Source organism: Chelonoidis abingdonii, chromosome 8 (assembly GCF_003597395.2).
Source record: "Chelonoidis abingdonii isolate Lonesome George chromosome 8, CheloAbing_2.0, whole genome shotgun sequence".
NCBI classification, from domain to species: Eukaryota; Metazoa; Chordata; order Testudines; family Testudinidae; genus Chelonoidis; species Chelonoidis abingdonii.
The window spans coordinates 57,863,293-57,889,729 of record NC_133776.1 but is presented as its reverse complement, the minus strand read 5'-3'; the positions used below and the strand labels follow the sequence as shown (position 1 = coordinate 57,889,729).

The window sequence follows — 26,437 nt, the reverse complement described above, 5'->3', positions numbered from 1 at the left end:
AAACAGCATAATAGAGGCTCAAACTAAATGTATACCCATAGCAAAGTGAGACTCACCCGTGTGGCCCCTCCTGCTGATTATTCTGGGAATTAGCTCAATTTCAGCCCAGAGCACCCTCTGCCAGCCAATGGCTCACCTGCCTCAGGCCCCATCCCAACCCCACTGCCCTTTACCTCAGGGGTGTGCCCCTGAAGTATCCCCGCTCTGGGTCTCCCCTCCCAGGGGAACCTCCAACCCTCTAAACCCATCTTGCCTCAGTGGCTACTGCCAGTCATCATCGAGCCCTGCTCACCAGGGCAGACTGCAGTCTGCAAACCACACTGCTTCTGCCTAACCCCAGGCTGCACCTTTGCAACCCAGTTTTGGCCTTTAGCAAGGCCTGCAGCCGGGGGATTTACCAAGCTGGAGCTCCCGGTCTGGTCTGGTCTGGTCTGGTCTGGTCTGGTCTGGTCTGGTCTGGTCTGGTCAGCTCCCAGGCAGCCAGGTCCTTCTCTCCCAAGAGCTAGGGAGAAACTGACACAGTTGTTGGCTCACAGCCCTTTTATAAGGCCAGCTGTCTCCTAATTGGGCATGGCCCCAGCTGTGGCTGTCTTCCCAATCAGCCTATTCTTATTGGCTGTCAGCCCCAGCCCTCTCCAAGGGCTGGCTTTTAACCCTTTCAGGGCCGGAGTGGCATGACTGCCCCACTACAATATCCCAAATCAAAGAGAGAGTTAGAGGACCAAAAAATGTCACCATGGCTGTTTAGCCATGTTTTAGAGTAAAAGAGGTGGTTAGAGGCAAAAAGGCATCCTTTAAAAATTGAAAGTCAAATCCTACTGAGGAAAAGAGAAAGGAGCATACACTCTGGCAAGTCATGGGTAAAGGTATACTTAGGCAGGCCAAAAAAGAATTTTAAAAGCAACTAGCAAAAGACACAAAAATGAACAGCAAATTTTTTAAAGTACATCAGAAGCAGGAAGCCTGCCAAACAATCAGTGGGGCCATTGGAAAATCTAGGTGCTAAAGGAGAACTCAAGGAGAACTAGATTGTTGCAGAGAAGCTAAATGAATTCTTTGCATTCATCTACACTGCACAGGATGTGAGGGAGATTCCCAAACCTGAGCCATTCTTTATAGATGACAAATCTGAGGAACTGTCCCAGATTGAAGTGTCAATAGAGGAGGTTTTGGAACAAATTGATAAATTAAACAGTAAATCACCAGGACCAGATGGTATTTACCCAAGAGTTCTGAAGAAACTCAAATATGAAATTGAAGAACAACTATGTGTGGTGTGTAACCTATCGCTTAAATTTGACTCTGTACCAGATGACTGGAGGATAGCTAATGTGATGCCAATTTTTTAAAAATTCTCCAGAGGCAATCCTGGCAAATACAGTTCGGTAAGCCTAAATTCAGGCAAATTGGCTGAAGCCATAGTAAAGTACAGAATTATCAAAGACATAAATGAACACAATATGTTGGAATAAAGTCCCCATGGCTGTTGTAAAGGGAAATCATGCTTCACCAATCTATTAGACTTCTTTGAGGCTGTCAACAGGCATGTGGACTAGGGTGATCCAGTGGATATACTGTACTTGGACTTTCAGAAAGCCTTGGACACAGTCCCTCTCCAGAGACTCTTAATCAAAGCACGCAGCCAGGGGACAAGAGAGAAGGTCCTCACATGGCTCAGTAATTGGTTAAAAGAGAGGAAACAAACAGTCAGTTTTGACAATGAGGAGGAATAAATAGCTGAGTCCCTCAAGGACCTGTACTAGGACCTGTGCTGTTTAACATATTCATAAATGATGTGGACACTGAGGTGGCAAAATTTGCAGACAGTATAAAATTACTGAAGACAGTTAGGACCAAAGCTGACTGTGAAGAGTTACAAAGAGACCTCACAAAATTGGATGACAAAATGGCAGCTGAAATTCAATGTTGATAAATGCAAAGTAATGTACGTTGGAAAAAAATAATCCCAACTATACATATACGGTGATAGGGACTCAACTAGCTGTTACCATTCAAGAAAGAGATCTTGAAGTCATTGTGGATAGTTCTCTGAAAACATCTGTTCAATGTTTCACAACAGTCTAAAAAGCTAAAAGAATGTTAGGAACCATTAGGAAAGGGATAGACAATAAGACAGAAAATAGCATAACGCTGCTATCTAAATCCATGGTATGCCCACACCTTGAATACCACGTGCAGTTCTGGATGCTCCATCTCAAAAGAGATATATTAGAATTGGAAAAGGTGAGGAGATGGGCACAAAAATCATTAGGGATATGGAACAGCTTCCATGTGAGATGAGATTAAAAAGACTGGGACTATTCATTTTAGAAAAGAGATGACTAAGGAGGGATATGATAGAGGTCTATAAAATCATGACTGGTGTGAAGAAGATGAATAAGGAAGTGTTATTTACCCCTTCACATAACACAAGAACCCAATGAAATTAATAAACACGAGGTTTAAAACAAACAAAAGGAAGTACTTCTTCACACAACACACAGCAAACCTGTGGAACTCCTTGTCATGGGATGTTGTGAAGGGCAAAACCGTAACTAGGTTAAAAAGAAGAATTAGATAAGTTCATGGAGGATAGGTCCATCAATGGCTATTAGCCAGTATTGTTAGGGACATGCTTTGGGTGTCCCTAAACCTCTGACTGCCAGAATGTGGGAGTGGACGATAAGGGATGGATCACTTGATGTTTTTTCATTTCCTCTGAAGCACCTGGCACTCATCACTGTTAGAAGACAGGATACTGGGCTAGATGGACCATTGGTTTGACCCAGTGTTGCTGTTTTTAATGTTCTTAATAACAAGATAATTAAAGCTAACACTTTTGGAGGGGATTCCCCAAATTTTAGTTCTTGGTACTACCACAAGTTCCATATAGAATATAATTATACACACGTACATACATACACTGTCCTAGGGCTCTTCTGTGGGAGGAAATATTTACCCTTCTCCATCTCTGTGGAATGGTATCCAATCCCTCTGTAGGGCATGCTGGCTCTTTTAAGTTGAGAAACAAAGGAAAGCCCCACAATCTCCTTCAAACTCCTCTTGAGTCTGTGCAACAATAGTCTGCAATTTGCTTAATCTGCAGCCATCTTAGTCTTCATCTTCTCCAGAGGCATTAGGGAACCAGCTGTCTAAATCAACAAAACTGGCAAAGCCCCTGAATCCCAATCCATGAAGCAGCACTCTCTGGTCCTTGCGCTGCTCCACCACTGAGATTTCCACTCTGGTTCCCAACCTTCCTATTTATGAACTCCCCTCCCTTCCCTAGAATTCCCATTCATTCTCAGAGACGGACTCAGGAGGTATCTTGTCAGGCTACTTACCCACAATGGAAATCAACAGGCAGTTTCAAACAGCTAATGAGCATGCCTTGTGCTCACCATACCCTGTGCCTGCATCATTTAGGCCCACCCGGCAGAGTCACCAAGTGGCTTGGTCAAGTCTTCAGGCACCCAGAGCCCATCCCAAAAAACAAAACCAAGAGCCATTTGTCCTTTCCACTGTTCTTCCTCTTATTCACACCATTACATGTTGCAACACAAGCAGGAGGGTGACAGAAGGACTTCACAACCCAGCCCCTAACACTTTTAGCTTCTATCCTTCTGGAGGGTCCAGAGGTGGAAGATGAAAGAGAAGCTCCTCTGCTGGTGTGACAATCAGCTAAACTCTTGTTAAACTCAGCGGTTCTTTTTCTAACTTGTCTCTAGACCTTTATTAACAATTGATCCAAACTGAACCACTAAGCATCTCCCTGCACTAGGCAAGTGCCTGCTGTGCGTATATTGTTGGAGCAGCTCTAATGAATAACCATTTCCAAGTCTGTCAATCAGCCAGTTTCACAGAAGTCTTCAGCTGCCTTTGCTTTTAAAAAAAAAAACATCAAAAACACAAAGCAAAAAAGGAAAGCTGACAAGATCATTTTACAATTTGCAATTTACACGGAGCCAATTGTTTGCCACCCAGCTCAGCCTCCTACAAACAGATATTAACCCTTTACAGCCCAATCAACCTGGAACACTCACTAAATATCTATGTCTCTCTATCTGTCTGAGTTGTCACTTTAACATCTGTCAGCAGTGTATGGAGTTCTGAAGAGGGGTGTTATTACTGGATGGGTCCGTGACAATAAATTATAAACAGAAGCACAATATAAAAAAATCCAGCACACGTTTCTCCTTTGAGAGCACCGGTTCCAGCCGCTTTGCCTAGCACAGCAGCACCATGGTGGGCGATGGTGCATTTGCACAGGGAAATGGTGCAGAGGAACTGGGCTCCACAGGAGCTGTCTCTGGGGTAGCCCAGCAGGAGAGATGGACAGGCAGTGGGTCAATGGATAGGTTCACATGTAGATGTGCTGCACAACCCCCGCCCTCATTGAGAAAGGGTGCCAGAGCTAGTACTGCAGTCCAGGGATCACGCTAGCAGAGCAGTGGCTAAACTGATGTTCTGTGCCCTGGTGGGGAGGATTCCATCTTCCTCACTGGTGTGAAAATCCTCAGATAAAGGCTGCACTCAGGGTTCAGGATTTAGGCTGTCAAACAAACTCAGCTAGTAGTGTGGTCAGTGGATAGAGCAGTACAGTGGGACTTGGGAGGCCTGAGTTCTGTGGGAGGGTGAGCTTGGATAAATCACATCCCCTGCCTGTACTGCAGTTTCCCCATCAGTACAATGGGGATTATGAGGCTTCTTACTCGAAATTGGGCCAGCTAGTAAGCTTAGGGAGATCTAATGACCCACCAGAGTTTGGCAGAAAGCAGCACATTTATTATACTGATAGCTAAGCTCAAAAGAAGTGGGACAGGGTCACTCTCATATATTCACGCTCCCAGGACAAGCACAGCAATGGAGATGTCAGGATCCTTCAAGGTAAGTGTCCCACAGGGCAGCAATGGATGGAGCGATGGAGGTAAGTCTTCCCGAGGTATAATGAAATGCAGTGCAGTGAACCACTGGCCAGGCAGTCCAGGCGAAGGGCCTTTACGGGAGGTACAAGCTTGTGAGTGCACTCCTGAGCACATGGTCCCTTCTCCTTTTAAGGACCTACTCCTCATGGCTTGCGACTAGAGATGACTTGGCCGCATCTGGTTAGTCACACTCCACCTCAGGCAGTGTCCATGCACTGGGTGTGTGAGCGCTGCCTAATTAGAGTCCCAGACACCTTGTCTACCTGGGCGCTCTTCTGATCTTCCAGCTGTTCAAGCAGCCCATTCATTGCACAAGCATTCCAGGAGGGAGTGGGACGGGGAAAGCCACTTCACAGGTATTCAGAGAGGAGACAAAAGGGGGGAGAAGGTGTAACAGATCCTTTGAACATACAGGTTATACAGAGCATACAGATCACTGCTGCTCCTACAACAAGGCTGACCTCCTTTGCAAAGCCCTTGTGAGATCTACTGATGAAAAGAGCTACATATTATTAACTTTTACTCCTGTCCAGTATCCTATACTCCAGGGATCGGCAACCTTTGGCATGCGGCTCACCAGGGTAAGCACCCTGGCGGGCCAGGCCAGTTTGTTTACCTGCCGTGTCCGCACGTTCAGCAGATCATGGCTTCCACTGGCTATGGTTCACCACTCCAGGACAATGGAGGTGGCAGAAAGCAGTGGCCAGCACATTCCTCGGCCCACGCCACACTGTGCCGCTTCCTGCAGCCCCCTTGGCCAAACCTGTGGACGTGACAGGTAAACAAATGGGCCCAGCCCGCCAGGGTGCTTACCCTGGCTAGTCGTGTGCCAAAGGTTGCCGATCCCTGCTATACACTAATGGTATATGAAATGACATGGAGATGTTCTTTTAAGAGGGATGAGGATTTTTTTTTACTGTCTCCATATTTTAAGGCTAAAAACTGTAGCACAGTTCAAATGAAGGCATCAGCTGAGGATGGCAATGGTGCTTTTTGGGGGAGTGTGGGAGGAGAAGGGTTGGTAGGCTGGTTTGTTAATTGGATTCTGGCCCATCAAGGGAAAGTACAGAGCTACAAAATCATTTGTATTTTTGAGAAACGCAAGAGCACAGCTCCTCAGCTGGTGCAGATCTACATCGCTCCGCTGATTTCCATGGAGCTGCGCCAGCTTTTATGATATACTTTCTGACTTCTTATTAATGGCCAGCAGTATGCAGTAGCAACGCAACATGGTCCAGTGGATCAGACATGGAAAATCAGAGTTTTACTCCCCCCACCCAGCCTGTCATGGGTGGCCTTAGCCAAGGTATGTTGCCTTTGTCTGGTGTATTTATACTGTAAGCACCTTGGGGATGGCCCTACATGGTTGTACAGCATATACTGCAATGGGGCCCTGATCTTGTTGGGGCCCCTTTCTGCCACTGTACTAATTACCATGAGAAAGGATAAGTAGGTCAGCTTCAGTATGGCTTTCCTGGGTGTTTTAAATGCTCACTTTGACTTGTTAGGCCTGGGTATTGCTTGTGTTAGACTCTCTCTTCCTACAGTTGAGGAAATTATTTGCCTAACTAGGGGGACAGGATAAAGCCTAGGTTGGAGGTTTATTATTAATTCATATATTTCCAAATTTAGACTAACGTGGCATTAGGGCTGAATGTGCTTTTGACATTATGGTTGCTCAATAGTATAAGAAGAAAGTGCAGCGTTTATGCAGTATTGGTTTCCCTGCCATACCAAAAAATAAAAATTAAAATAAAGCAAAGGCACTGGATGGTGCAGGTGCTAGATAATGGGATGTAGTGCCTGGAGTGCTTTTATACCATGTAATGGTTTTGTCTGCTTGCTTTGCCATATCCCTGAAGCAGCACTGCATCTAAGGAATTATTCAATCAGAGACTAAAGGAAGTAAACAAACATCATCAGCGACATGCACAGCTTCTAAAATGATAGTTAATAATCAGCATTTCTCCAAGATCTAACTGCCTACAGAGTCAGTCAAATATATTGTGGTAGTATGTAGGAACCTCAGCCATAACCCAGGAGCCCAGTGTGCATGGTGTTGGACAAACACAGAACAGTCCCTGCCCCAGAGAGCTGACAATCTAAGCAATAACTTGATCTCAGAAAGTTCAGATTCATGTAACCCTCTGCAGCCGTCTCCAAAGAATGTACAATGAAAGACCTGGATAAGCAGCAAGGCTGAAGCACTCCTGGAGGTGCTCTTCCCAGAACGTGCTCAAGGCTCACTGGCTGGGCTGCGAGGAAGCTGGCACTTGTCTCCTGTTGCACTGTCATCAGTTCAGTGGCTTTCCACAGCACTAAAGTTATGCTAAGAAATGAAACAAAATAAATGAGTTCAAAGGTCAAAGCCATGGAAGTACTGAGCCTGCACTGGGTAAAAGTGGCTGTCTGTTTGCAAAGCTCAGAGCTCATCAAATATTAACTATCCCCTCCCTGCCACATCCCTGCTGAGGGAGTGAGGAAAATCCCTACTGGGATCATTTGGAAAGTTTCTCCTGCTCCGAGCTTCACTGAAAAAGGAGCCTTTCCCAAGCGTGAGACAGGGAAGAGGAATCAACATCGAGGAGGTGCCAGGTAGAAAGGCAGAACTTAGGATGTCTACAAAACATGGGGAAGCTTCCCAAACAGGTGAGTAAGGAACAGATTCAACCTCCAGGTGAAAGAATGCTTAGGACTAGCTGGCAGAAATCCTCCTCCAGTAGGGCTCTGTTCGCAGGATTAAAGGCAGCAATTCCACAGGGATAAACTGCCAGTAAACATTCTGGTCAGGGAGGTGGGCCTCATCAATCCCTTTGGACATTAGCCAACCCCCGCTGGTCTCTCATGGTTCCCTGTCCTCACCCTTGAGCTGGATTGGTGGCCAGTTTTAGCTCCTCAAGCTTCCAACCACACCCACTGAGCACTAAGAGGAGAAGTCTTTGTGTCATAGCCTGCTTGAGCTGTTGTCTTGGGTTCTGCATGCAGTTAGCAAGTGGATGGGGGTGAGAACCCCCAGCAGCAGTGCAATGGGATGAGAAGTCTTCATATACTGTTTTCCTGGGGGCTAGAAGAGGTGGTCTCCATTGGATAAAGGCCTGCACTGACACACACACATACACACCTGCATATGCACACATCCATGAGAAGAAAAACACTTCACAAGGAAAGCGAGGGGAAAATCTGCAACCGTAAAGGGGTGGGGCCAAATTCTTCTCCTGTTAAAATCAATAGCAAAACTCCCACTGACTGTATTGGAGCAAGACCAAGCTTTAGACATAGGAAGGAATTAACAAGCACCACTTAGTCTGGCCGGGTGTTTGGGACTATGCAGGGGGCAGAGGTGTGCAGAGAGCAGAATTTTAGAGAGGAAGGACACTTGGGCTTCAAGCACTAGCCTCAGAGTGCTGGCTCAGTTCAGGGTCTGCCTGGCTTACTAGGTGACCTTTGGCAAGTCAAGTATCAGAGGGGTAGTCATGTTAGTCTGGATCTGTAAAAGCAGCAAAGATTCCTGTGGCACCTTATTGACTAACAGATGTTTTGGAGCATGAGCTTTCGTGGGTGAATATCCACTTCGTCAGATGCATGTCTGATGAAGTGGGTATTCACCCATGAAAGCTCATGCTCCAAAACGTCTGTTAGTCAATAAGGTGCCACAGGATTCTTTGCTGCTTTGGCAAGTCACTCGCTCTTTATAGCTCCCTATCCATACAACAGCGATAATGCTCCTCCCTCTCCTCCCTGCCCCCATGCCTTTCTGGTCTGTGGAGATGGTAAATTGTGGGGACAGGGACAGTCTCTGACTCTGTATATGTTCCAGGCCTAGCTTCATGAGATCTCCAGTTCAGGATGGACCTCTGGGCTCTGCTCTAACAATAAAGACCATAAGCAGGCAGAGGAGGGAATTGAATTGTGTTTTATCTCATATATAAGCCCGCTCAAAATGGCTTACTTTGGAAGCATCTCCCTTCTCCCCAGCCTGCCCCCGACAACAATATTCCACTGTCAATTCCCTTCTTTTAAACACCAAAGAGTCCAACTGACTGGTCTTCTCCTTAACTGCACTATGTCCTTGGATTCTAAGTATGCTCCCCTTCTCTTCCCCATCCCACTAAGGGGCAGCCAAAGTGGAGGTGGGCTCGGAGGTCATGGCTGTGAGAAGTAACAGAGTGGTGCTGGATAATACCATCTGCCCAGCTGAAATCATCATCTGCAATGGCAAGATAGCTGACATTCTGCCCAAGAGAAGCTGGGCTTGTGCCAGCGGAGAGAAGGCAAGTATGGGCCAAAGTGTTAGATGAACTGGTATTGAGGAAACAACCATGTATCAAAGATGACAGAGATGTTAGAAGGAACAGCTATTGGGGATAGAGTAGTTGCATTTAAAAATCATTCCAAAAAGTGAAATCTTGAGGCAGATCCTCAGGTGAATCCGCAAGACTCCAAAGACTACAGAGGTATATGTAGATTTACACCACTGAGGGTCTAACCCAGTGGATTATACTGGTCGAAGTGAGATCAGGCCCCTGGAACTTGACACAAATAATGTAGAGGCAGCCCCTGAAGTACCCATCCCTAGCTGTAGGCAAGATGCTGGGCCATTTTATTAGTTCCATATAGATGGCTAGCCTGTGACCTCCATGACCTGAGAGTAACTCCATTCATTTGAATGGAACTACTCCAGAGTTCAATCAGCTGTTCTTTCTTTACCTCAGTGCTGACCCTTAGTGTAGTGAGCCAGGGCTCTCAGAGACCAGAATAACTGGTCAACACACATTTCCTCTCAAGTTCCCATAAACATTTTTAGTAAATACTCTAGTTGTGCTCTGTTATCACAATTTCAGGTGCGTGTAATGGGGGAAAACAGATGTGCCCTTGTTGCCAAGAAGGCTAATGACATTTTGGGCTGTAAAAGTAGGAGCATTGCCAGCAGATTGAGGGACACGATCATTCCCCTCTATTTGGCATTGGCGAGGCCTCATCTGGAGAACTGTGTCCAGTTTTGGGCCCCACACTACGAGAAGGATGTGGAAATACTGAAAAGAGTCCAGCAGAGGGCAACAAGAATGATTAGGGGGCTGGAGCACACAATTTATGAGGAGAGGCTGAGGAAACTGGGATTATTTAATCTGCAGAAGAGAAGAATGAGGGGGGATTTGATCGCTACTTTCAACTACCTGAAAGGGGGTTCCAAAGAGGATGGATCTAGACTGTTCTCAGTGGTGCCAGATGACAGAACAAGGAGTAATGGTCTCAAGTTGCAGTGGGGAAGGTTTAGGTTGGATATTAGGAAAAACTTTTTCACTAAGAGGGTGGTGAAGCATGGGCATGAGGTGATGGTGGAATCTGCTTCCTTATAGGTTTTTAAGGTCAGGTTTGATAAAGTCCTGGCTGGGATGATTTAGCTGGGGATTGGTCCTGCTTTGAGCAGGGGATTGGACTAAATGACCTTCTGAGGTCCCTTCCAACCCTGATATTCTATGATTCTATGCTTACCGGTGTCTGGATAAGGAGAGAGAAGCCAGAAAACTTGACTGCTTTGGGCTAGATCCCCAGATGGCGTAAGTTAGTGTAGCACTGTTTAAGTCAACGGGCTATGCCAGTTTACACCAGTGGAGTATCTGGCCCAGAGGTTGGCCTGAACCAGAAGAGACAAAAATCACACCCACACACAGATCTGGTGAAGTTCACAGCGTGGGCAAGCCAGCTGGGCCCAACTCATCAAGATCACCTCTGTTCTGTCAGGTAAGTGCTACAGCTTGCAGAGGTGAAATCCTCCTCAGAGGGGACAGGGTCCCTCTCCCCCCAGATTTGCTCCTTGAACACTGCTGAAGCCGCCTGCCCTCACTCTGCCCCTCCCCGCCCTCCTCCCCGCACACCATCAGCAGGCACGGATCACCTCTGGTCCTCCTTAACAGTGTATTTTCAAACAGTCTGAAGCCAAGCCTCCCATTCTGTAGGTGCAAATTGCACCTACAGTGTTGCCCTTCTTGGATGAACTGAAGGTGCACGTCAGAGCACTTGCACCTCTAAAGTAGAGGTGCAAACTTGGCCAGTGCAAATTTCACCCACAATTGGAAGAACACCCTTCTGTAAGTTTGGCCCTTGGTATCAGGGATATGAACATGTGAAGTCAGCCATAAAATCTGTTTGGCATATTTTTAATACCTGATTAAAATATCTTAGCAAGATCTAGTGCACAGGAGCAAACTGGACACATGAAAAGAATAGCCAAGTAAATCATTGATTAACTGGGACCATCAGACTGGCATGTCTGAGATTAGGGAGCTATTTTGACAGTCTGTAGGAATTGTACCTGGGTGCAGATAACCTTTAGAACATTTGCTACCTCACTGGGCTAGTACATCCGCTGGAGGTATTCACAGAAGCCGTTGGGAAATCCACATTTTCCCATCACTCTGGAAGTCACTTCCTGACGGTGAAGCCCTGCACGGGACTATTTTTAAAATCCTGATCCCGCCCTGCCCCGCCCCATGATACACTCCAACCCACTCCCACATAGTTTCTTGCATTTTTATCCTGCTCCCACCCTCAAAAACCTTAGATCCCGCAAAAGAGACAGATTTTTTTATGCTACTAAAACAACAATTTTACCACTAAAAGAATAAAACAAATCTTGCTTAAACCATGTAAAAATACTTTAACTCCCGTTATAAGAGACATCAAATCTCTTTCTATTCCTCGCTTAAATTTAAGTATTAAAACCTTTATTTTAAAAAAGAAAAACTTGCTGTACATTGCTCAAATTCTATGTGGGACAAGGTGACGAGAGAGTTAGTGTTTTCCTGCAAACCCCCACAGACTGGATTTTTAACCAAACATATCCCAACCGCAACAAAGTATATTTTACCCACTCCCACTTATGGCAGCAGCCCTGGGATCCACGGGATCCCACCCAGTCCTACTGCAGGGTTCTAGCCTGCATACAAGAAAGTGGATGTAGCAGGGACATCACCTCTAGAGTACCCCTCATGGAAAAGGATGGCCCTGCAGGCACCCCACATTCCCCTCCTGCGCCTTCTCACAACTTTCCATAGTCCAGAGTATTTAATATAAAAGGTTCCCCTTCTAGAGTCCAATTTATTGCAGTTGTTCAGTTTCCAGCAGTCCTCTCCTTTCAGACCACTTCTAGCACTGCCTGAAGTGTGTGCGTTTGTGCATGTGGGGGGAGCAGTAATCATAATCTAGGGGCAGCTGTTGTGGTAACACAGTGCTTAAAATGCACCCTCAATAACCCAGCTCAGTTTGTATTTGCTTTGCCAGGTACGCACCATGCCCTTGAAGCCCAGCCTCCAGGGCCAAAGCCTTCTCGCTTTGCTAAGAGACTCCACCACCCTCCTGCCATAGTTACTTTTGTGCATCTCCTTGCCCTCCAGCAGCTCCGCCATGGCGGGCAACAAAGTCTTGCAAGAAACAGAAAGAAACAAAATCATTCTGACAACAGGGCTTCCTTCCAGACAGCTCTTCTGGGGCGCCCGCAGCCCGCCACCTTAAGCACCCAGCCAGCAGCCTCCCCTGCTAGATCTTTCTGGGACTCCTGCAGGAGACTTTAGCTTGGCTTCATCCAGACAATCCCTATCTACTCCCAAGGTCTGATTGGGTCACATGGCTTACCTCATCTCTCCTCCCCCACCAGGAGAGTGGCTGGGGCTGAACCCATCTCCCCCTAAAGGGCCAGCCACCCTGGGACACTGGGCCTTTCAGTGCTAATCGCAATGTTGATGTAGGCTGAGAGGATTCTAACATGACCTCCCCCCCAGGATTGTCCGTGAGTTCCTTTCTCCCCGTAGGTGCTGGATGTTGGCGAGCTGGTGGTGATGCCTGGGATCATAGACCCTCATGTCCACACGTGTGAGCCAGGGCACACAGACTGGGAGGGTTACTCTTCTGCAACCAAGGCTGCTGCTGCAGGAGGCGTCACAACCCTGGTGGCTATGCCGCAGTACGGTACCAAAGGTGGAGTGGGAGCAGCATTACTAGGGTGACCAGACAGCAGATGTGAAAAATCGGGATGGGGTTGGGGGGTAATAGGAGCCTATATAAGAAAAAGACCCCAAAATCGGGACTGTCCCTATAAAATCGGGACATCTGGTCATCCTAAGCATTACTGCACGCACCTATGGGTTACCTCCTTGTTGCCATGCATTGGAAGGGCCCATACCATATAATGATAGCATGACCTTTGTAAAGGGAAGGATGGAGCGGAGAGCGAAGTGGCTCCTCACTGTGCATTGCACTGGGTTTGATGGGTCTTGGAGACCCGCCTGTCCTGCATGTGGATAGCTAGGTGCACGCCATCTCCCACTGAAATCTATGGGCGTCTTTCCATTGCCTGCAATTGGAGGTGGATCAGGGTCCCTGCAGAATGGGGTAGACCCTCCGTTGGTATAAAGGATGAACCTAAGCAAATTTACTCCAGCTGAGGATCTGGCCCCAGGACTTCAGCCCACTCTTTGCAGGTGTTGAACATGTGCTGTTTGGGTTGCCCTTTCCCTTTGCAATGCTGCTGAGTTATTCTGTCTGTGAAGGGTATAGGGTGACAAAAGAATGGGAGCTCAATGGGTGCATGCTATTTGCTAAACTCCTGCCAGGTCAGGGAAAGGCCAGCCTTTGCGGGGGGAAGCTATTCTCTGCCACCCCACGCAGCTTGGAATGCAGGACAAATCCCCTACAAACTGCAGCTCAGAGCTGCAAGGGAAATAAACTGCATCCAAATCTGCCGGTTTCCAGCAAGCACTGCCACTTGGCCCAGCTCCTGAGTGATAAATGTGGTCCAACAGTGCTCTCTGCTGGCCACACCTAGTACTCTCAGGACAAAAAGAAAAAGGATTTATACGCAGAAGTGTATTCTGAGAGGAGGTGCAAAGATCCTCATTCTGATGTCCATCCCAAGGCTGAACTAGCGGAAGTAGGGATCCAGGCAGGGAGGGTCCTGACAGAAGAAGGAGACCATATACAGGGGATGAGAACATAAAGGGGCTTGCCACTGGCAGGGGACTAGGAAGTATAATCCATTTGTAGGGGCTGAGCGCTTTGGAGGAAGTGTCTGGTGGGGACGAGTGATCTAGGAGAGCACCAAAGTGTTGGTAGCTCTGGTCCCCATTTTGTCTTAATCATCCTCTGTCTACTCCCATCCCACTATATTATTACCCACTTTTGCTCCCAGCGCCACACCGGGAAATGAGATCTGCCTATAATCTTCTATGGGAGCTAGCTGTGCCCCTGTCTACCCTGCACTTTCCTCATCCCACATCTCTTGTGCACTCTTTCTCTACATCTCTGCAGCATTCTCCCTTCCAGTCGAGAAAGGGTTCTGGGCCTCGCTAAGCTGCTCTCTCTCTCTCTCTGCCCTCCAGGAGCTGTCTTCCCCCAACCACAACTCTGGCAAACTTTGAGGACAAGCTGCAGTCTGCCGAAGGGCAGTGCTATGTGGATGTAGCCTTCTGGGGCGGAGTCATCCCTGGAAACCAGGTCAGTGGCTGTCATTCAGCAAATGCAACAGCATGAAATACCAGCTGGAATGGTGCAAGGGCAGATACCCAGGACTCATCTCCTCTCTGGGGAGTTTCAGTGCAAGGAGCTAACGGGCTTAGTGCTTCAGGAAACCTGGCTGCAAGTCACTAAAAAATTGCTGCACAGTCAGTGCAGACTGTGAAATAATGCAGAGGAAACTGATCAGTCCAACAAAGTTGTGGTGAATGCCTCCCATTCAGCTGATCTGCCTAACCACACTAGGGTCTCTTGGGGAAGGACACAGAACAATGTCCCAGGGATGCTGCTAACGAATCTGCAGCCACTGGCAAGGCTCCCATTGACTTCAATGGGGCCAGGGTTTGGCCCTGGCTCCTGTGAGGCTGATGAGAGAATCCCAGTCCCTGCTGTTGTTAGAAGGGGCGTCTGGGCTGGGTCAGCTTGCAGGTTTTGGGAGGTTTGTGTTGGTCCAATCTATTAGCAATGGGGCAGTAAATATCATAATAATCATAGAATCTCATTGTCCTAGCACAGGGGTCAGAGGTTAGTGGGCACTGGCTGAGCAAAGTTGTTGGGTAACCACTAGCACAAATACAGCTTTGATCTGTTGAAATGAAGCATTTGCCTTCTAAGGGGCATCTTGACCTTCAAAGTCTGTTGGAATTAGACCTTCTATGGAGGTAAATGTTGAAGAAACTGATGGCCCTATCCACTGTGGAGCAGAGCTGTCCCATATGCATGCTGAGTTATTGGCTAGGATGATGCTTCGTGGGGCATATGAACAGTAGTTTAGGTGCTCGTCCTTTGGCAGATTTTGCTTAAATGTGGCTCTCATAGCTGGAGCCATCCAGAAGGGCTGACTGAACCAGGTGCCTGATAACCTGCAAACGTAGAACATAACATCTATCTCAGACACTGCCCTACTTTCATCATCTCAGCTGGCCAGGCTATCATTCTGCAGCAAATGCTAGGGTTGGAATGCACACCCTGCAAATGCTGCATTAGGCAGAACTGGTGCATAGTGGGATGTCTAGGCCTGAGTGCATCACTTCTGTTGTCTGCTTTAGGATGAGCTCCTGTCCATGCTGCAGGCTGGAGTCCCGGGCTTTAAGTGCTCCCTGATTGCAAGTGGAGTGGAGGAATTCCCCCATGTCAGCCTCCAAGATCTGCACATGGCAATGAATGAGCTGCAAGGCACAGACTGTGTCCTCTTGGTAAGTGTCACTGCTTATGCTCAGCTACCCTGGTCCCATGAAGTTCAGGTCCCTGCTTTCTCTCTTCAGATTCAATACCCAGTGCTACTGTAACCCACACACCTCCTGGGTGTGGTGTTCTGTCCCAGCGAGTGGCACCGAGACCACTTAGAGAGAGAAAAGATAAGTCTGCTCTACAGCCTTAGCTAACAGCCAGCTGGCTTTTAGCTCATGCAGTAGAGGTGCATGTATTTAGCTCTAGAGGTCCCAGGTTTGGTCCCGCCCACCAATGACCGCGGTCTGTTGGTGTTACACTACCAAATCAGAACAGCAGCATCTCCCACGCACTTGCAGGGCCGGCTTTAGGCTGATTCAGCCGATTCCCCAGAATCGGGCCCCGCGCCTTAAGCGCCTTTTAAATTTTTTTTACTTACCCAGGCTGCGGTCTGCTCCGGGGTCTTCCATGGCCCCGCTCCCCTGACCAAAGCACCGTCGGGAGCGCGGCTGCCCCACAGCCCGGCTGTCTCAGCTAGAACCCCGGCCGGAGCACGGCAAGCCCCGCAGCCCCGCTCTCCGGGCTGGAGCCTCAGCTGGAGCGGGGCAAGCCGCCCCGCCGCCCCGCTATCCCGGCTGGAGCCCTGGCTGGAGCGGGGCAAGCCCCGCTGCCCCGCTCTCCCAGCTGGAGCCCCGGCCGGAGCGCAGCAAGCCGTTCTGCGGCCCCGCTCTCCTGGCTGGAGCCCTGGCCGGAGCGCAAGCCCTACCCTGCAGCCCTGCTCTCCTGGCTGGAGCTCTGGGCCCTTTATATAGCCCCCAAAGCCCTGGGATAGCGGGGGGCTCCGGGGGCTATTTAAAGGGCCGGGGCTCCAGCTGCCTCTGCCATCCCGTCCTTTAAATAGCCACCGGAGCCCCCCCGTCCCCATGTATTCTCCAGGGCTCCCGCGGCTATTTAAAAGGTCCGGGGGCGGGTAGAAGCGAGGGGAAGCCCAGGCGCCTTTAATATCCCCAAGAGCCTGGGATAGCGGGAGCTCAGCTGCCTTGCTGCACCTCCTGACCCTGCCCACACCAGGGCCCCTGCCCCCCCCCCCCCGCCTGAGCCAGCTCTGACCCCGTGCCCACAGCCAAGCCCCGGCAAACCCCCGGCCCTGTCTTCCAGCCAACCCCTGCGCAACCACTTCTTGACCCTCTCAAAAGCAGCAGCCCCACACACATGCTCTGCCCCGCCACCAGCCCTAGCAACCCTGACCCTCAACCCCTGCCACACACTTCTGTGGCCCTGCTCAAAGCCACGCAGCCACAACACAGCCCTGCCACACCAGCTCCGCACCCCTGCCCTTCTTCCAGCCAATCCCTGCTTGCACTCTCCTCCGAAGCCACCAGTCCGCACTCTCTGTCTCCCAGACCCTCTTCAACCCCTGCTGCATCACCCCTTGCGCCGGCCTGAGCCAGCCCACCCCACACCCCCCATCCCAGCCGTCTGCACCCCTGCATTTCCTTGCAGCTAGACCTACCTCCAATCAGCCCCTGCCCTAGCCTCCAACCCGCCTCATGTCCACTGCTGCCCTGCAGTTCCCAGGGCAGTAACCCTGCACACCTGCTTCAATGAGGGGGGCAGGGAGCAGCTGGGACCCACACATCTGCACACCCGCAGGGAGTGGCAAGGACCCACATATGTGAAATGGTGGTCATTAATAAGCAATCAACAGCATATATGATGCAATGTACATAATATATAATTGAATTATGTTCGAATTGGGCCCCGCACTTCCTATAGCCGGCCCTGCGCACTTGGCATAGGTGTAACTAACTGCACAAAGGGATGGGCAGGGGAGGGCCCACATGGTTCAGTGAGCAGCATTTCTTCCCTGGAGACTAAAAACAGATACTGGTTTCCAGCTTCCTCTTTCAAATATTACCTTCACAGACAACCATCCCCATGACAAGTCTCTCTCCCTGGAGTGTGATCCCAGAGCACATGGAGACCCAGGGGACAAGCATCCCAGAAAAGCCATTGATCGATTAGACAGAGTCAACCTTTCCTGGCACCCCAGAAAGGGAGGAAATTGCCATCATTTGTGTGTCATCTCAACCCCCCAGGAGAGGCAGTTTCTGAGGGTTTTCAATCCCCAGGAGACAGCAGGGCTCTTCTAATGTAAGGCTCAGAGTGTGACCCACCAGGACCTTCCGTTTCCTTCCACAAATGGGAAAGAAGGGTAATGAGAGGAGTAGCCTTGGAAAGGGCTTACCTCCTCAACCTGTTAGCATTAACTCTTCCCTCCATTTGGATTCACTTTCCAGTTCCACGCAGAGCAAGAGCTGGGCCAGTGGAAGCCGGCACTAGAGGGTACGTAGTGACAACTCTGGGATGGAAACCTATGGCAAGCACATCTCTCTATGTACACAGCCTGCAGAAGGCATATGGGTCTGACTCTCTGTCAAGGTTTCTTTCCCCACTTTGAACTTTAGAGTACAAAAAGTGGGGACCTGCATGAACACTTCTAAGCTTAATTACTAGCTTAGATCTGGTACACTGCCACCAGCCAGAATTTAGTGTCTGGCACACTTTTTGTTCCCCCAAAACTTTCCCTGGGGAACATAGATCCAAACCCCTTGGATCTTAAAACAAAGAGAAATTAACCATCCCCTCTTTTTTCCCCCTAGACTTTCCCCTCCCTGGGTTGCCTTGAGAGGCTTCACACAGATCCAGACTCCTTGGATCTTAAAACAAGGAGGAATTAACCATCCCGCCTCCTTTTTTTGCCCACCAATCCCTGGTGAGTTTGGGTCCAATTCCCTTGGATTTTAAAACAAGGAAAAATCAATCAGGTTCTTAAAAAGAAAGCTTTTAATTAAAGAAAGAAAAGGTAAAAATTATCTCTGTAAAATCAGGATGGAAAATGCTTTACAGGCCGTACTAGATCTTATATTAGCCCAGAGGAACCCCTCTAGCCTCAGGTTCAGAGTGTACAGAAACAGAGGTAAAAGATCCTTCAGCAAAAGGGAAACATTCACAAGTTGAGAAACAAAAAGAAGACTAATCCGCCTGCCGGCTACTTACTTTTAATTTTTGAATAGATAAGATGCATTCAGAAAGATTTGGAGAGCCTGGGTGTACAACTGGTCCCTCTTGTCAAGACGAACAACGAACAACAAAAAGCACCAAACAAAGACTGTCCCTCCACCACAGATTGTAAAGTATCTTGTCCCCGGATTGGTCTTCTTGTTACCCCAATTTGGTCCTCTGGTCAGGTGTTCAGCCCGGTTTATGATTAGCTTCTTAACCCTTTACAGGTAACGAGACATTAATCCTTAACACTCTGTGTTATGACACTCTCAATTTACACTGCTAGGGGCAGTGCACATACAGGATAACCCCACGACAGCGGCGATTGAAAATGTAGCAAGCAAGAGCCTAGCTGCACAGGGGATTCAGATGGAAATTACGAAATCCCCCCGGGTAACTCGTGTTACCCTTTCCGGGCTAGTTAGCCACTGCTGAGTAACAGCATCGCCCCTGGCGCAGGAGTCTCTCCGCGCTTGTGTCTGGTAGAAGTAGCCCTACCGGGACGTCCGAGGACGAGCACATCACTATGTTCTTCCTTAGCAACAAACCTCCTGCACCGTCGAGATGCAAACCTGACTCTATTTCCTATTCTCGGCAAGGGTGTCTGGTGCGAGACCCGTCACCACGAGTACAGCGGGGTAACTCCTGGACTCTACCGCCCCCGATGGCGACGAATGGACAGTGCTCGGAGCCATGCCAGACCATCGCTAATCTCTTGCCTCCAGTACAAGTAAGGAACCATTCTCCTTGGCGTTGGGTAAGCAGGAGGAGACCATGTCGAGTGCTTTAGTGGCAGTGACCTATTGGACCTCCAGAAAGTTGCTATCTCTGCTTTCATTGCACACAAAAGCTGTGTGGCCCCTATCCAGTGCCAATGAGAAAGCTGTCGGCAATGGTAAACTGAGTGTAACCCGTCATCTGGGGCAGAAAGGTGCACACACACCCGGGCTTCCGCCTCCAGCAGGATCAGCCAGTGACTCCACTTCCCTCACCCAGGGCGTGCAATACCATTTAGGCCGAACTAGGTGGTTGCCATAGGGCGGCCAAGATTTTGGGGACCAAAAAGTGGCGCCCCCAAAGAAATTTTTAACATTTGGTTGCAGCCGCTGCTGGCTGGAGGGCTGACGCTGCCAGGCGGCAGCAGACTGCCTGCACCGGCAGCCCAAGGTTGTCCACCCGGATCAGGGCACCGCCGCAGGGCATGCCCCAGGGCAGCCTCCCCCCCATGTCAAGAAGGCCCCGGGGTCAGCGTGCTCGCCGCCGCAGTGCCGGCAGGCCAGGGCGCCCCCTCCCCAGTTGTCAGCCGCCCCCTGGATTCACAGCCACAGCAGATGTTCACTGAGACAGAGAGAGAGATGCCAAATAGTGATCTCCAGGGCCTGCAGACATCAAACAATGAGGAATTCTGCACACAGAGAGGACCCTGCTAGTGGAAAATGCCTTTGGAAAAGTCCCTTCTGTCACCAGCTGTGGTCGTACAGAGCTCAGTGCTCTTCCCCCCCGGGGTCAGCGCGCCCCCTGGGTCACGGAGCCACCGCCACGACCCGGCAGCTGAGGGAGCGCCCCTCCCCCCCCCGGGGTCAGGGAGCTGCCACCGCGACCCAGCAGCCCTGGGTGCCCCCCCACCCCAGGTCAGGGAGCCGCCCAGGGCCGGCGCTTTCCCTGGGGCGCCAGCATTAGGGAGGGGGCGGCAGGCGGCTCCGGTGGAGCTGCCGCAGTTATATCTGCGGACGGTCTGCCGGTCCCACAGCTCCGGTGGACCTGCCGCAGGCATGCCTGAGGCAGCTCGGCCAGAGCCGCGAGACCCATGCGTGGGGCGGTGAAATGGCCCGGCGCCTAGGGCGCCAGAAACCCTAGCGCCGGTCCTGCCCTCACCCATCTCATAGGTATGGTGAGTTGGCATACGCACGTGTCCTTGCCTCTCGGGCACCGCCTCCCCCGTCCAGATGCAGTATTGCCTGGGATGTTGCCTCTCGTACCCCTCTGGTGGCCACTTCCTGTGCTGTGGGGGCCACGCCCAGCTGCTCTCTTCCTCAGACTGCCTTGCTGGGTCTCCTGTGGCTTGGCTTTCTGGCCAAGTCACACGCTGGTTCAGTCCCCTTCCAGGTACCAAAAGGCCCAACTAACAGTCCTCCTGCCCTTCTCAGGTGCCACTAAAGGCCTCTACTTCTTGGCCTCTTCCCCTGGCCCTGCAAAGCTTCTCCCACAGGGTTCTTCTGCCTCCCTTCCCCAGAGATCTCTCTGTTGCAGAACTTCTCTTTTAACTCACACATCTCCTGGGCGTCTCCTCTATTCCCTCAGCCTCACGCACCCTAGCTTGGGGCTCCCCTCTGCTCCTTGTGCAGCTCGTATGCTGGCTTCTGCAGGCTCTTCCCAGAGGGGACCCTCCTCCATAGCTCTGGTGCTTCACCACCACAGCTGGGATCAGTTTCTGTCTAAGCCTCAGGAGACAGAGCTGGAGTCACTAATTATCACTTGTGTTACCAGCTCATCAGTGAGGCTGAGGACAGTGGCTAAGTCATGGGCAAGACCCTCCCCCTAACCCACAGGTGGTGACATTTCAGCTCTGCTCTCAACCATCATGAGATGAGGAGTGAAGTCACCAGCCTGAGGACAGCTGCCCAGCCAGCAGGATAACTGTCTCATGCTCTCTCCTAATAGGGTGCCCTGCCACATCCTTCATCTCTCCTCTGCTCAAGCCCTGCCCATCATCAGAGAGGCTCGCCAGAAAGGGGCACCACTCACTGTAGAGACTGCCCCCCACTACCTCACCCTGACGTCTGAACGCATTCCACCTGGGGGCACCTACTACAAGTGCTGTCCTCCTATCAGGACCAAAACCAATCAGGTAATGAGACTTAGAGGGGCTCCAGAGGGGAATTTCAGCCCAAGACATCAGATGCCATGAGCATAACCAGGGCTGGGGGAAGGGGGCACCAGCAAAGGAGGGAAATGAGGCCACCATTTAAGATACATTTCATGAGCAGCAAAAGTCAGACTGGCCCAGCTCTTCAATCTCTGTGTAGCCCATCCTCTTGCCCCTCACTCTCATTCTGCAGAATCCAGGCAACTTTGTCAGTCATCTCTCCTCTGCTTCAGCCACCTGGTGGTGAATCCTTGAGCATGGCCTCAATCAGACATGGTCCACTCTTGGGATGGACTGTTGTGGGACATGGCAAGGTTCAGGAAGGAGGTGGCTACAGTGGCCAAGGATCTAGGTGACCAAGGCCCAGACAAGGGGTTTAGCCGCAGGAACAGAAAGGAATGGGTGGGGTTTGGACATGTTATGGAGGGAGAGAGGCAGGGGTTAGGAATGGTCTGAACAGACATGATTGCTCTCGCTCTGAACAGAGGGTGCCTGCTTAAGGACAGGAAGGTAGGGCTGAGGGTCACCAGCACAAAACTCTCCTAGATAAACCATGTGGTTGGTGCTGAAGTTACATGGGATGGAGCAGGCCAAGGAAACTAACAGAGGGAGGAGGGGAGGTACTGCCAAAGGAAGTACCAAAGGAGCCTCAGATAAGCAGTAGAAGCAGGAAAGTGCAGGCTCTGCAGCCTCAAGAATGGAGTGCTTCCAGAAAGCTGAAGTGCTCCATGGTGCCAAAGGCAATGTTTCCTAATGGCTAGAGCACTGGCTTGGGATTCAGAAGACCTGGGTTCTAGTCCCAGTCAGCCTCTAGGTGACTGGGGGCATGTTGCATCCCCTCCCTGTGCTTTTGTTTCCCTCTCTGTATGATGGATGTAATGATGTCCCCTCCTTTGTCAAGCGCTTGGAGACTAACTGGTGACAAGCATTGGCTAAGAGGTGTTACGATTATTGTCAGTTAAAAGGACACAAATGAAGAGGCCATGAGCTCTGCGTTGGTGTCAGCTCTCTTGAGTTTCAAGATATCTGCTGTGTTTTGTAAAACCCAGCTCGGGAAGTCAGAGTTTCACAGGAGAACAGTGGCTGTGGGTCGTGGTAGTTCAGTTTCTAGCCCCCAAGACTGTAGAGGAAAGTTTTAGAATGTGAAGCGAGTGCATCCGACGGGCTCAGAGATCAGGGATAAGTTAGCAGGTCCCTGAATGGATTGGGGCTTGGCCACACTGGATTTGGCTACAGAAAGGTAGCTGATAACCTTGGCAAGGGTGGCTGCTGTGGAGTCAAGGGAGCAGAAGCCAGGCTGCCGAGGCCCCAGGAGAAAGGCAGGGCTGGGCAGTTACTCGTCTGGATAGAGCAAGGTCCAGGTACTGAATAAACCAGTCTGGGTTGTGGGTGTCCAGGACAGGAGGCTATTAAAGCTGTGATAACCAAGGCCTCTCTTCAGTCAGTGAGAGATGTTTTCTAGCTTCCATCTCCACACTGCTCAGTTCACAGCAGTTCCCTGGAAGATGGTGGAGCCCATCTTGGCAAGCAGGATGTCCCATTTGATGTTGACAGGTGGAACCACTTCATTGTCTTATGAAAGCAATCAGATGAAGCTTGTCAGGCCAGGAACATTCCAGCCCTCCAGGACAGGGCATGAAGGGCAAGAGGGTGTGAAGAGTGCATGTGGCTCGCTGCTCCTTCTGGTGGCTCTGGCAGGGCCTGGAGTGCCATCAGCTATGGGGATGCTGGGTTTGGACAGTTGCCATTAATTGCTATGGTATGAGATGTACTGATAAGCTATGGGGCTGTGTGCTACTCAGCCACTAGCTGTTTCGTACAGTGGACACGGGTCCAGGCAGGGAAACAAAGCTGGAACAGAAGCTGTGTAGAAACCTCCTTGTTTGGGTTTATATGTAGTTGTTTAATTTAATCAGTGTCTGTTATATAAAATGGACTGTGAGTCCACATATCATGACAGGATGACTCAAGCTAATTTAAGACTTTCTGCACATAATAATGGTCCTGTCAGACTAGCTGGCAGAGCAAATACCCTCTTCCGTACAGGAAAGAGTACTCCACCCATCCCAGTGTGCTGTGAGGTTAACCTCTCTCTTTCGCTTGCCTCCAGGAGCAACTGTGGAGTGCTCTGCAAGAGGGGCTGATGGATATGGTGGTGTCAGCCCATAACCCCGGCTCGCCAGATCTCAAAATCTTGGATGATGGAGACTTTTTCAAGGCACAGGGAGGCATTGCCTCACTGCAGTTTGGTAAGAGGGGTGGGTCAGACCAGACTGGCTGTACTGAGTCTGCGAGATATGGTGTACGGCAGGGCTTAAATTCAGCCAGAGCCCTCCAGAGCAGAGCTTTGGTGAATGTTTTCAAAACCTTAGGAGCCCTGGTGCCTCCCCACATGGGCAGAAGCCGCGAGTCCCAGTGCCTAATCCCCATCTAAAGCCCCAAGTCACCCTCCCCTACAGTTGAAGCCCCGAGCCCTCAAGGCGGAAGGGGGGCAGAGGTTCTGGGAAATAATCTCTGAGAACTTAAGCCCTGGTGTACACTCATGGCAACTCAGTGCTTGGTCATCTTCCGAGGGGATGGGGGCTGCTGCAGACTCCAGTTCTGACCTCCCGGTGGTTTCATTAGGTGTACTGTGCCTTATCTACTGCCCAACCCCTCCAAGCCTCAAGATGACCAGCCCAGTCCTTCTGCATTATTCTATTCATGTTCTCCTACCATGTCTGTCACCCTGGTATCTGAGCACTTTCCAGGAGTGCATTAAGCGACAGGCCTAGCATCTGCCACATGTGGTCCATTCCTTCTTCCAAGTCCCAGGGGAAATAGTGCATGTGGCTGTTTTGTAGTTTAATGTTCAGTTCTGGGTACTGCATTGTCTGTTTTTATCAGCAAAGGCCAGATAGAAGGAGTGCATCTTGCACTTGAAGGGGACAGCGATGAGGGTCGTGGGCATGCATTCCACACAACCTCTGTTGGCTAAGGCATGTGGAAGAAGGCTGCAGCGGCTGTCCAAGCTCTGGCTAGCTCTAGCCACTGTTATCAGCCCCCTGTAGTGTAATGAGAAATAAATGCACTCACACTTACAGTAAACAGAGACCCTTGTTCCCACTACTGATGGAGGACCATGAAGGGTGACTCTCAAATGTGGTAGAGATCTCTCCAGCTTCAGTTGCTCAATCTCAGGAGCCATGTGTGACCTTCCATGGGCAGGAGATAGAGCTGACCCATCAGTAACAGCCTTGATCCCCCTACACATGTCCTGATTACTGTTGGAACCACACGCAGGGCTTCCTCTGTTCTGGACCTCAGCAAAATCCAAGGGATTCTCCCTTCATGACGTGGTGCAACTGATGTGCAAAAATCCCGCCAGCCTGAGCCGACTGGATGACCGCAGGGGGGCGCTGTGCAAAGGGATGGATGCTGACTTGGTGATCTGGGATCCAGACAAGGAGTTTGAGGTAATGAAGGGGAAGGTGTGTAGCACAGAGTTGGAAATGTCCAACATTGGGTGTGTGCAGTATAATAATCAACAGGGAAATAGGATGAGTCTTTGGCTTGATATGATCCATGATGTAGGCTGAGATATACAATAGTATATACATAATGAATAGAAGGGCAGTCTTGATAGACTAAGATCGGACACTTGTAGAATAAAATTTCACCTAACTTTTGGTTGCCACTTTCGTTCATCTCCTATGACCTGTTACCCTGAAAAGGAACATGAGCCTTTGTTTATTTTCCTACTTGGGTAGGTCCAGGATGATGCTGGTTAATAGAGTCCCATTTGTAGGTGGTGACAGGGAGCAGGCCATATTTGAAGACATTCTCAATTCAGCAGCCATAAAATTCATTGGTTTTGTTATTGTTGGTTTTTTTAGGTGAAGAAAAACATGATTCAACATAAAAACCAGGTACAAGAACAGTTCATACTTTCTATATTCACACAGTACATCCTCTTTCTCCCAGCCCCCTCGGGAAAGTAGTAAGACTTTAAACTAACCCCCTTTTATTGTTGGTAACTTGCACCCTCACCTACTGTAGAACACACTGCTCCTTTGGCTTCTAGTTGTAAGAAAATCTTACAGAAGTACAAATGGTGTCTCAGACCCTGTAGGGATTTCTAATTGCCATCTCTGTTTAGTCATGGAGTTCCTTACACTGCCCAACAATGCACCTGAAAGGACACTGTCTTGTAGTGAGAGGATATTCAACCTTCATGTCGACTATATTATTGGTTTCCTCTTGCAGAGGAAAACCCATAGCAATGGCCTACAGGAATGAGCATGGGGCTTGGGTGTTATGTCAATATCTGGCAACCTGTGGCTTGTAAATGGAAACTTGTGGTAAGAGTTTGCATTGCAATGGCTGGTGTGTTTTTTCTCCTAGCTGACCCCATACCTTGGCTTCCAGCTTCGTGGAGAGGTTTTTGCCACTCTCGTGCATGGCAGGTTGGTTTATCTGAAAGGAAAGTTTTCACCCAAGCCGGAAGGAGCCCTGCTTGTAACTCAGAGAAAGATGTCCACAACAGTCTCCTCCTCACCCTACTACTGATTAAGAATGGAGGAGAGAACGTGACCATGAGACCAACCAAATTATTGAGAGCCCCCTGTAGACCTGGAAAGAGAAGAGAAGCATGTAGGTGTGGGGGTGGGGAAAATAGTCATGGAAGCAGAGGGCATGGCCCATTCCCTAGTTCACTTCCATAAACTCACACTTGCAGGAAAAAGGGTTTGTGGGTGGCTGTAGATACACTGCCTGATCTTTGGCTCAGCTGCTGGAGGAGGTCTCCAAGAGGAAGAGAGAAGTGAGACCAAAGGTGGTCAATGGAGAGCAAAAAATTCCTCTCCTCTTGTTGCCTAGCGCTGAGCCCCACACATCCAATTTACAGCCCTAATGGGCAATCATT

General features: G+C 49.8%; 1 protein-coding gene across 1 annotated transcript; it reads left to right on the top strand.

Annotated features, from left to right (window-relative positions):
- Window positions 1-7,540: 7,540 nt before the first annotated feature.
- Window positions 7,541-26,082, top strand: LOC116817086 (allantoinase, mitochondrial-like). The gene is made up of 13 exons (XM_075068991.1): window positions 7,541-7,574; window positions 9,039-9,196; window positions 12,734-12,885; window positions 14,300-14,414; window positions 15,482-15,628; window positions 17,903-17,948; window positions 18,955-19,061; window positions 19,268-19,398; window positions 21,330-21,516; window positions 23,645-23,783; window positions 24,817-24,989; window positions 25,410-25,442; window positions 25,918-26,082. Exons 1-13 carry the CDS (start codon window positions 7,541-7,543, stop codon window positions 26,080-26,082), a joined length of 1,587 nt encoding a protein of 528 aa, XP_074925092.1.
- The last annotated feature ends 355 nt before the right edge of the window (window positions 26,083-26,437 follow it).